Source organism: Macrosteles quadrilineatus, unplaced genomic scaffold, assembly GCF_028750875.1.
Source record: "Macrosteles quadrilineatus isolate MER2022 unplaced genomic scaffold, UCM_ALF_1.0 Scaffold_8__2_contigs__length_117827958, whole genome shotgun sequence".
Lineage (NCBI taxonomy): Eukaryota > Metazoa > Arthropoda > Insecta > Hemiptera > Cicadellidae > Macrosteles > Macrosteles quadrilineatus.
Window position 1 is genome coordinate 55411721 of NW_026542601.1, and position 12001 is coordinate 55423721.

General features: G+C 35.0%; 1 protein-coding gene across 1 annotated transcript; it reads right to left on the reverse strand.

Annotated features, from left to right (window-relative positions):
- Nucleotides 1-204: 204 nt before the first annotated feature.
- Nucleotides 205-11982, reverse strand: LOC129001235 (tectonic-3). Its single transcript, XM_054428464.1, has 6 exons — nt 11689-11982; nt 10618-10839; nt 9933-10092; nt 7780-7961; nt 6831-7337; nt 205-1782 (listed from the first exon to the last, which is right to left on the reverse strand). Exons 1-6 carry the CDS (start codon nt 11980-11982, stop codon nt 1336-1338), a joined length of 1812 nt encoding a protein of 603 aa, XP_054284439.1. The 3' UTR covers nt 205-1335.
- Between the last annotated feature and the right edge of the window lie 19 nt (nt 11983-12001).

A 12001-nucleotide genomic window follows, 5' to 3' on the forward strand; every position in this document is an offset into this window, starting at 1 on the left:
CCCTCATAATCTTTAAATTATACAAGGAATGCAGATTTACATTTTTGTTACAATTTCTATTTATTTTACAACATATTTTTCGTTATTCGTCTCCTCCAATATTAATTTTAATTTTTTAGATCGTCAGATTGGGTTTTACTTTAAAGAAGTTCCTGCTAAATAATTTTTTTTTGGATTTATACTATAAGATTAGCATTGGTTTAATGTAATAGTTATGCAAGGTTATAGAATGGAGAACATCAATATTGGTCAGGAATTTTAATTATGCTTAATTATTGTAATTGTTAACAATACTTATACTTTTGAATCACATTGGAGCTTTTGTGGACAAGATGAAAATTTCAAATAATAAAACAAGATCAGTTTATATCAAATCTTTATTCAAGAATAAACTTTGCAATGTAATGACCAATGACACTGGGCATTTTACGCAATAATTATCCAATATTTTCTTAAGTCTACATTCCACATTAAGTAATAGCAAAGATTTTTTAGTCAAAAGTATGAGTGAAGTAAAGGCACAATTTATAACAATCATTACAAATTATAAACTATCTCTTAACATTGCTAACTTGATTTAAAAATCACATTTCATAGAATTGGACTAAGCCATAAAATAAAATGTTTCTTATTTAACTACAGTGAAACAAGCTTAATCCAACCTTCTTTAACACAATTTATCTTTTATTCAACTTGTGATCAGTGTTAAAATATTGAATTCTAGAGGTGGTTAAAAAATATAACTTTGGATAATTTTGTTGAACATTTTGATGACAAACAGAGTTTAACAATATTGATTTGATGAAAAACTGATATGGTAACTCCGTGCTGTGTTTAAGATGTAAAAGGGCTAATACTGTTGAAATAAGGCTAGCCTACATATTCCACCTTGCTTTCACACACACTAGTCATGTTGGTGCCATTGCTTCCCCATTAAGTTATTACCTTTCTACTCTTTAGCTTGATAACCATTACACAACCGTAAACTAACTGCCAATCAATTAATTAGTCATAGCAAACCTCTACCGTATCATACATTAAGTAAGTAAGTTTAGACATTTTTACGCAGGTATAAGTCAAGCAACAATATATCATCATCAAAACTAAACCGATCCTGTGGTTCCACTGTATTATTAAACATGTTAATTTTAAAGCTCTAATCATGACAAAAGTTTAAAAAAGCTATAAGAAGCCATTAAAAGTTCAACTACATTATACTGATTGTACCCATCAGTCCCACTAATAACCACAGTCCCAATAATCTCATTAACTATTTTAGTTATGGATTAACTTATTGAAGATCCAATAATATTGTTCAACTTAACACACTTTACACTAAAACAAACACTTTACCACTACCAAAACAACCGCAATTGATTGTGCCAAACTCGTCCCACCTGAGGACAAAAACGGGTAGAAAAAATCCTGAGGTAGTTTAATCTCGTAGACAGGTGGAGGCGCAAACTTTGTCACAGGTGCGACTGTCTTATCGACAAATTTTACAGACACTTTGACAAGAACTCTGTTGAGATTTGTGGCACAAGTAGTCTTGGAAGACTGGGAGAGGAAAACTCCGATTATTTTCGTCTGAGGTTTGGTTGCATGTCCAACTAGAGTGTGAATCACTACGATGTCAACAGCTGACACGAGGCTTGGGAGAGGGGGCAGATCAGCTGTTATTAGAGGCACCCACGCTTCCACATCGCTCTCCCGTGGATCTCCGTAGGCTGATACCACCATCTCACTCATATTACCTCCAGGTCCCAGCATAGCTTGCCATAGCTGTGGAAATAGAAAAGTTGTAGCTTTGCCAGTGAGAAAAAATTACTTTTGAGGGTGCATCACCACCTAAGTTAGTATTTCAAGATGAATATGAATGCAAGATGATCGTGTAGTGTGAGGTGATCTGTGCAGCTTTGTTAACTTACTCTTTCGTCAGGACCACGTATTACAAGCAGGGTACACCTGACCAAGTACAGCTGGGTAAAATTTCCAATGACCAAAAAAGCTACTGTACTGACTTTTCACAGGATTGAAGTGGCAACCTTTTGATGCCTGGTGAGCGTTGTGACCTCTCAGTTTCCAGCTACAATAAACCCTCATTGATCCGGACACCATAGATACTAGACTTTGTCATGATTGATTTGTAGCAAACGGATTGATGTTTGAATTAACAATTGTAACTTACGTCAATCAATCCAGTTGTGTATTGGAGGGACGTACGTTTCGACCTTTAGGCCATCTTCAGCCCCGCTGTTACACTAAGTTCCATCCTTAGTTGCATTGTTGGTAGGGATGGTCAAGTCTCGAAATTTCGGGAAATTTTCGGGAAATTTTAAATCTCGTTACACGAGACAAGATTTCTTTTTGGCCGAGATTTTTATCGAGACGAGAATAAAAAAAAAAAAAAAAAAAAATTAAAAACGCCTGCAGAAAGTCAATGCAATACCCGCAATACAGGAGCGTGTTGTAGTTGCGTTTCCTTTGCGAAGGCGTTCTTATTTAATTAATTCTTCAAATGTAAATATTACTTTAATTATTTTAATTACATTTGAGAAGTTTTGTTAAGTGTTAGCAGTGTGAGGAATGTTTTATTACTATAAAAAAAGTCAAAACAAGTAACTATTTTATAAAAATTAATATTTTATTTTATGATTTATTTTATTTTAGGATAAGTTAAACTCTATCCTAACTGATATCACTATGTTTCCTAATCGTAGGCATTTTTAATAATTTAGGCGTGATTAATAAAAAAATGTTATGCTGATGTTTTTTAATAAAAGATTGTAAATATTCTTGCCTATTATCATTATTTTTGTATTTAAACAGTCATCTAACAATGTTACAAAAATCAGGTAAAAATTCCGAACGTGCATTTCCCGTTGTGTATGAGAAGGGAAATCCCGTCTCGATCTCGTCTCGAAATTTTATGAGAAATAAAAAATCTCGTCTCGAACTAAAAATCCAATCTCGTCCATCCCTAATTGTTGGTATAGCAACCGCGTCAAATATTTACAATTAAGAACATAAAAAACACGAAAACACGACATTGACGAAGACGAACACATATTAACAAAACTATCACCGTGCGCACGGCTGAACGGGCTCGGGACTGCGGCGGCACTGACTTGTCTAAGTGTCCTGCTTTAGACTTTGGACCATGACGTCACTCACTCCTTCTTGCATTATCTGTCAGTCGAATAATGGTATCATATACAGGATTGGCGTCTGAATGAATTCTTTCATTTAAAATATTTTTATTTAGCTTGAAACCCTTGTATATGGCCATTTCTTCTAGTCTGTCAAGCCGCTGTCCTTTCTTTTCCCTCGCTAAGATTTCCAAATTACTGCCTATATTTGTATAAGTGTGCCCCTGTTCATTTAAGTGCTCCGCATATTTTGATTTAATATTTGTTCCTGGTGTTCTACTAATATTCTCAAGCTCTTTAACATGTTCTTTAAATCTCAATTCAAAAGATCTGCCCGTTTGTCCTATATAAAATGCGTTGCAGTCGTTACAATTAAGTTGGTATACACCTGAACCCTTGTATTTATTTGTATTGTTAGGTTTATTCGTACTGCTTAATATTTTCTGCAAATTGTTTTCTGATCTGAAAGATGGGGTGATATTTTGTTTTCTAAACGTTTTCTTGATAATGTGTTCAGTTTTCTTTGAATACCTGACAGATGCATACTTCTTGTTTGATTCTGAATGTGATACATCAGATGATATGTATTTTGCCATACGTTTATTATACATTCTGTCAATAAGAGCTGGATCGTAACCATTTTGCTGGGCTATGTATTTTATGGTATTCAGTTCCTTCTGTTTGTCTGTAGTACTCATTGGTATATTAATTAGTCTATGTAACATGGAATTGAAAGCTGAGAGTTTATGTGATAACGGGTGATAAGAAGTTGCGTGGATTACTTGATCAGATTGTGTGGGCTTCCTGTATATTTTAAATTGATGCTTATTGTCAATATTGGATATGGATAGATCTAAGTAGTTTATGTTACCATTAGATTCGGTTTCTGAAGTAAAGGATATATTGTTATGTATGGAATTCAAATATTTTTCAAAGATAGCTGTTTGCCTCTTGTTGCCTTTGTATAAACACAAAACATCGTCCACATACCTCCACCAATAAATTATTTTACTATGGTATTGATTCCCTGCAAGTATTTTATTATATTCATAATTCATAATTTAGAAAATAATAAAATACTTGCAGGGAATCAATACCATAGTAAAATAATTTATTGGTGGAGGTATGTGGACGATGTTTTGTGTTTATACAAAGGCAACAAGAGGCAAACAGCTATCTTTGAAAAATATTTGAATTCCATACATAACAATATATCCTTTACTTCAGAAACCGAATCTAATGGTAACATAAACTACTTAGATCTATCCATATCCAATATTGACAATAAGCATCAATTTAAAATATACAGGAAGCCCACACAATCTGATCAAGTAATCCACGCAACTTCTTATCACCCGTTATCACATAAACTCTCAGCTTTCAATTCCATGTTACATAGACTAATTAATATACCAATGAGTACTACAGACAAACAGAAGGAACTGAATACCATAAAATACATAGCCCAGCAAAATGGTTACGATCCAGCTCTTATTGACAGAATGTATAATAAACGTATGGCAAAATACATATCACCTAATGTATCACATTCAGAATCAAACAAGAAGTATGCATCTGTCAGGTATTCAAAGAAAACTGAACACATTATCAAGAAAACGTTTAGAAAACAAAATATCACCCCATCTTTCAGATCAGAAAACAATTTGCAGAAAATATTAAGCAGTACGAATAAACCTAACAATACAAATAAATACAAGGGTTCAGGTGTATACCAACTTAATTGTAACGACTGCAACGCATTTTATATAGGACAAACGGGCAGATCTTTTGAATTGAGATTTAAAGAACATGTTAAAGAGCTTGAGAATATTAGTAGAACACCAGGAACAAATATTAAATCAAAATATGCGGAGCACTTAAATGAACAGGGGCACACTTATACAAATATAGGCAGTAATTTGGAAATCTTAGCGAGGGAAAAGAAAGGACAGCGGCTTGACAGACTAGAAGAAATGGCCATATACAAGGGTTTCAAGCTAAATAAAAATATTTTAAATGAAAGAATTCATTCAGACGCCAATCCTGTATATGATACCATTATTCGACTGACAGATAATGCAAGAAGGAGTGAGTGACGTCATGGTCCAAAGTCTAAAGCAGGACACTTAGACAAGTCAGTGCCGCCGCAGTCCCGAGCCCGTTCAGCCGTGCGCACGGTGATAGTTTTGTTAATATGTGTCGTCTTCGTCAATGTCGTGTTTTCGTGTTTTTTATGTTCTTAATTGTAAATATTTGACGCGGTTGCTATACCAACAATGCAACTAAGGATGGAACTTAGTGTAACAGCGGGGCTGAAGATGGCCTAAAGGTCGAAACGTACGTCCCTCCAATACACAACTGGATTGATTGACGTAAGTTACAATTGTTAACTAGACTTTGATTGATCCGTCGTCTTACAACCTGTGTCGGTTTGTCCCGTGAATTAATGTGGCCGGCCTACAGTTTTTTTAAATGTATTTGTGTGTAAATATGAACTTTATGTGTTCACCTATGAATACGTTTTGATGAAAACTTAAGTCGGATTTATAGACAAAATTCAATTTTATGTGGATTTGATAATGGGTCTTTGCTTAGAAACTAATCATCCCCAGACTATTTTTAAGACTGAAGACGGGCAGAGGTTTGGTTGACCTATCGATGCTCATCCCTACAACAGTGCTTCAGTAGTTAAGGGTTTAAAAAATTGCATATTTTCAAGCTTTTTTATTCGTAAAAATTTTTGTTTTTGTAAAGGAGGTAGGTACCCAAATGGTCCCGGAATAGTGCTGCCTTTCTTTATACTAGTAGTACGCTTATTCTGCGCGTAACGGGATGAGTGAGCGTGAGCGCAACAATGGAAGAGTACACCCGCACCTAGCCTACTTACCGGTGTCATTGGTGAACACAATGTAATTTGTATGGGCAAATCAACCAAATCTCAATCGACAACAATCCTAACTTCTCGTCCATTAATTAACCAAAGTCATTGGTTGCAGATGCATTAATCTAACTGCCACCAACGGTTCCCACACACCGCACTGCTCGCCTTGACTACTTCCTTCACCACTTCCTTTGTCGTGGATCTATTTATTTGATTTAATCCGGACTTTCAATAGTCTACACAACTTGGATCCCTAATTAGTTTGTATTACTTATTATTTATTGCACTTCAGTAAATTACATCAAGACAGGTACACAATGCTGTATGAGGGAAGGATGAGTGTAGGATGAAAAAATATGCATTGCATTGTGGCTATTGCTGACTAAGATCAGCACTCTATTTTGCCAGCGCCCAACAAGAACAACTGGGTCCAATTTCAAACCATCAAAAAGTTATTATGTTTTACACAATTGAACCAGCTACCTTCACATTGTTAAATAAGCACTATATAATCCCACCATTTTGAAGTTTTAACAAGACATAGATTTTAAAATATATTAGAATCAACTCAATCAAGATACAAAAAGGAATACCACTACTATGTATTATCATGCTCAACTAGGAGGATGATTGTTATAGTTCCTAGAAAAACTTAGCTCTTTTAATCTTTAAGTGAACAAAAGCAAATGCATGGTTAAAAAAAGACCGGCAAACTCATTAAAAAATAAATAGCAAACAATAAAGCAAGGTTGAATGAGGTCATCAACCTACCCGAAATGCATACAGTTAAGCACACTTACCTGATTTTGAATCTGCTTGCAAGTTCCGCTAACTTTTGCGACACACTGTGACTGCAAGTTCTCTCCAAACATGATATTGTGTCTTTTTTCACAGAACCCGGATGGTCCAGCCACTGCTACATTGATCCACTCACTCTCGGACCCGTTCAAGGTTATAGTCTTGCCTGTTTTCTTCCCCGATATGACAGGCCTTCCCTTCTTGTACCCCGGGTGACCACTAACTCTCACTATCTTCTCCCTGTTACTTCCGGCCCACTTAAACGTAACCCTATGTTGTTTTCTTACAAGTTGATCATCACGTACGGTGAAGTTAGCTAGTGTAAAGAAGGCTTTTAATTCAACCACTCCCTGAGACCCGTTGTGGTATATTCTGTACTCGACGGACTCCACGACATTGATACAAGTCTGTGTGGAACTAATGTAACTTGAGCGAGGAACTTTTCCTTCAACACAGAATTTGGCGCACAAAAACTGACGAATTGGTAGACAGATGTCTTCGGTACATTCCTGAAATATGTGATATTTGAGAATAATGTGAAAACAGTGAACGAATCAGTAAAAGACTGGAATTAATAAAAAATCCACAAGAAAATTTCTCTCTTTATGTCTATTTTTACTAGTGATTTGGAGAGTGTATGATGTTTGAAGGAATATTGTGGACACCCTCAATCACTGATGGTGAAACTGAAATTGCACAACCTTTCAGAACCTGAAATCAAGTGAAATGTAACCCAGTCTTCAGATGGGAAAACACTAGCACTAGCACCATTGACTTTTGTATACTGGAGTAGTAATCCCATAATATATGAACCATCCTATACCCAATTAATTGTTTATTTTATTTGAATGTACCGTAATTAAATCAGCCACACACAGATGGTGCTTCTGTAAACATTTTACTGTCTAAAATGGCACTGTATTTTTCATACTTCACAAATGATATGCATACCTGAGGACCCGTGAAGTTGAAGTTAAGAGGTGATGAGATGACAGTGAAGTTGGTATACGATGATGTGAGACAGTCTGTTTTGTTTCGGAGGAAGACAGTACAAGATGTCTCAACGTCTACCAAGTATTTGGCCGTAACTATCCCTACACACTCAGTGCTGAACGCTCCAGTTGTAGGCAAGGCTTGAAACATTTAAAGGGCAATGTGGTAATCAAATTTCCTTGGTTAAAACGGTGGGTTAAAGGAACAAACACTGCAAAGAAAAAAGCCATTAAAGATACCTTTACACAAACGCCCAAAATAAAAGAACTGAAAATTAAGAGACCCGAAGAAAATTCTTGTACTGATTGAGTGTCCACATAACACTTTTATACCTAATTATTTAGATTTTGTTTCCACAAGGAGAAAAACATGATTAAATCAAACAATCAATTATTCCTCTAGAGCTCAAGAATTAATTTTGTTAATTTGTTCCTCATTATTGCTAATCCTTTTTTAGCGGATTTCCCATAGGGAATAAGCTATTACCCTAGGTCTCACGGTAAGAGTAAGACCTGGACGCAGGTCTGATTTAATTTTTTGTTTTGAGGTCCCCAGAGACCAAAATCACAGTCTGTTCAAGTGCACATATACCGGGTGTCCCACGAAGGGGTTTAAACGTTTGATTTTATATTACGTGCCCATTCATGCACCAAACCTTTTTAAACTTTACACAGTTTACAAAGTAGGTTCTAAAAATATTCTGGAAAAATTTCAACTCCCTAACCTTAGTAGAAACAAAATGGCGGCTTATTGACAAATTTACCAATGTGCTTTCTATAAAAACTACTTTCATGGTTTATTATTAGTTATTTATTTATTATTATTATTTATTAGTTATTTGATTAATTTTTAGTTTTCCATTTGGCTATGTTCTAATTTTTTCTTTTTTTAAAGTCATATTGCCCTGGAAAGTAACAATAAAAATATTTTATAAAACCAAAAATACCTTTTTTAATGTTTTAAAGTAACTTTTTCAATATGCCACCATTTTGTTTCTTCTAAGGTTAGGGAGTTGAAATTTTTCCAGAATATTTTTAAAACCTACCTTGTAAACTGTGTAAAGTTTCAAAAAGTTCGGTGCATGAATGGGCGCGTAATATAAAATCAAACGTTTAAACCCCTTCGTGGGACACCCTATATATGTATGTTTACTATCTACATGTGTGCCGTTAGCACAATAACTTGAGCAAAAACTATCCAGTTTTAATGAAATTTGGTTAAAAATGTAAACTCACATTTATTCAAACAAGTTTGTGAACCAGCATTATCAGACTATGGGAAGGGGGGTTTGTGTGGGGTTTTATGGGGTAAAAATTGGTTTTCCCATTTTTTACCATAAAAACATAACATTTTTAAATTTCTTTGTAAAAAATTTAGTAGAGCTTAAAAAAGAAATAATTTACAATATGGAAGCGTTGTTGTATGCCTGATGGTTACAGATAAATTTCCAAAAAGGGCAGATTTAAAATTCCCATGTTAGTCTTATGGAGAATAAATAAACTGTTGTGGTTTGCTTGTTTATGGACATATTTTAATAACATTCGTTTATATGATACTAAGCTATCAATATTTCAATTCATGTTATTTAAGTAGGAAATAAATATGACTATTTTTTGGAAATCCAGCCAGGTAAATCAAAATTTGCTTAGTCTGCAGGTTTTCTGAGGCCCCGTATTTTTAATGGTTTTTTTATTGGCTGATCTGTTGAGAAATAAATTTGTATTTAGTACACAACTGTGGTTTCTAGAGTGTTCACCTTCTGGTGTTAAAGAAACATTACAAGAGGTTTTTCCATGTCACGAGATTTTATTGTCACGAGATATGTGTGTGATTTCAATGATTTTGTCATTTTATTACCTCTAACTGAATACCATATTCCTTGATGTTCCTGTAATACCTTAAGAAGATGAACTATAGTGACCTACTAAAGACAGATCACTAGATAAAGCTGTTAATCTAAACTAAACAATTTTTTTATTAATCCAAGACTCAAAGGATAAATCATTGTTAAAACCCATCCTACTCAAAGCTGAACAGAAAACTTTCAATAATGAAATGGCAACATTTGCCAGTTTGGTTCATTTCACATCAATCATATGTACTTGGGTTACCTAATGTTGTTATGGTGGAGTTGTCAGTGGTCCAGAGAGGGGACCCGTCTTTGTAGGCACTTTCCGGATCAAACACAGCCATAGAGGGTTGTGGCTTCACCCAAGAATAATACTTTTGATTATCAATCTTGGCCTTGAGTGCTGTCAAAGTCCTCACCACCTTGTGGAAAAAATATTTATTTCCCAATACAGTACAGGCTTAATTAAACTATCTAAATTGGTCACAGCTAGGGCGGGTAAAACAATTTTTGTAAACACTTCAACTGTAACTGTAAAATGTAAGAAAAACTATACACAATGACTGAACCTCAAGTGTTTGTTAGTACTGAGACTGAAATATTTGAAGTTCGGATAGGTGTTCATGAGAAAAAGAGACAGAGGTATTTTTCCTACCAAAAAGCTATCCCGGAGGTTGTATTGAAAGAGTATTTTGTACCATCTTTCGAATTTTAAAATTTGTTTAGAGAAGTTATACAAGATAACCTTTGGGAACAGTTCCTTTTCAAAAGTACTGACCACTTGACTATTTGCCATATAGGGCTAGAATAGAAGCGACTAGTGAGAGAAATAAAGAATATCTGTAATCAGAACTGAGCTACCTCTTTTGGTTGTAACTGAAGCTCATTGGTTACCTTAATTTACGTAAAACCCTCGTAATTATTCTTTTCCCCTCATTTCTGCTTACCGGAACATCTCTGTAGTTGGTAGAGAAGTGTGTGTTTTGCTGCAGAACGCAGAGCATTCCTTCTGACAAGACAGTCTGATTACTGTTGCTGCGGAAGACCAGCTGCGGAGGAACACAGTCCATGTTGTCCGCAGCAGCCAATGCAGCACATTCTGTAAACACTGCACGCTGCGACTCACTGCAGTCTACATCGCAGCAACAATTCATCTCGCAGCCTCCCCGCTTGAACATTAATATAGTGGTTATAACTTACTGTTTATTACTCACTGAAGAGGAACAGTTCTACTGGGGAATATCACAATCTTAGTTCAAGTTAAAACCTTTTTTATTGATTTACTGTAAACTTTATATTTTGTGATTAGTGTTTCAGAAGATAATTATTTTAAATAAAAAGCCCATTTATAACAAGGCTCATTGTTAAACAGCAAAGCCAGTATCTGGTTCAGATCCTCCAAAAGTTTTTGTTTTATGTCTATCATAAATCCTGCTGATTCACATGTAGAACTATAACCTAGAAAGTATTCAGGGGACAACAGCCATAGATTTGGAATATACCAATTATGTGGGAGACTAGCCTGACTATTAGTAATGGTATGTTAGGAGAATACTGAATTTCTAGAACTTGATGTTCTGGAACTGAAATCTAAAAACTATTCCTTTCTAAAAGATTCGCCAGGTTCCCTCAACACGGACAGTTTTTTAAAGCAGTAAATCCATATGGTATTCAGTATTTGTATTTAATAGGAAATTTCTCTTTAACATATCGTTAAGTAAAAAAAGCTCTAGAGAAATAGGTCCCAGCTAATATACCCTTCTACTGAATTTCCCCTCAAATTAAGCTCTCTTTCTTCAAATTGAAAACGTAAACCCTCGAATTTGAGTTTGGGAAATAGGTATTTTTAGACATTGAAGGCCTTGGAAAAAAACTGGCATCATAATTTCCAGAGCAAAACATATAATAATATTTTATATTAAGCCCATGTTAATATTTTTGATCAGTTAATTAGTTAAACTCTAAAACTGTTTAGTACCGTAACTATTCTTAATTCACCAATCTGTGAATTCACTTACTGTGAGATCGCAAGTGCAGTCTGCTTGAGGTGATAGAATATTGGAGCCATTTTTGGCTGGAGTTTTTTTTGTCACTGACTTGGCAGTAGTAGTCTTGGGCTTTTTACTCGTAACTTTCTTGCTGGCTGCTGTAGTCACTTCGGTAGGTGGTTCAGTAGGAACTTCAGTGCTATTAAAGGCATCACAACTCTCTTCTGTGCTGTTTCCACACAACTCCACAGTAGTCTCTTCTACTTGGTCCACATCTTGACTCGTAACAAGTACGACCAGTAGAGTCAACACTGCAATCTTCATTTTTAAATCAGAAGATTTT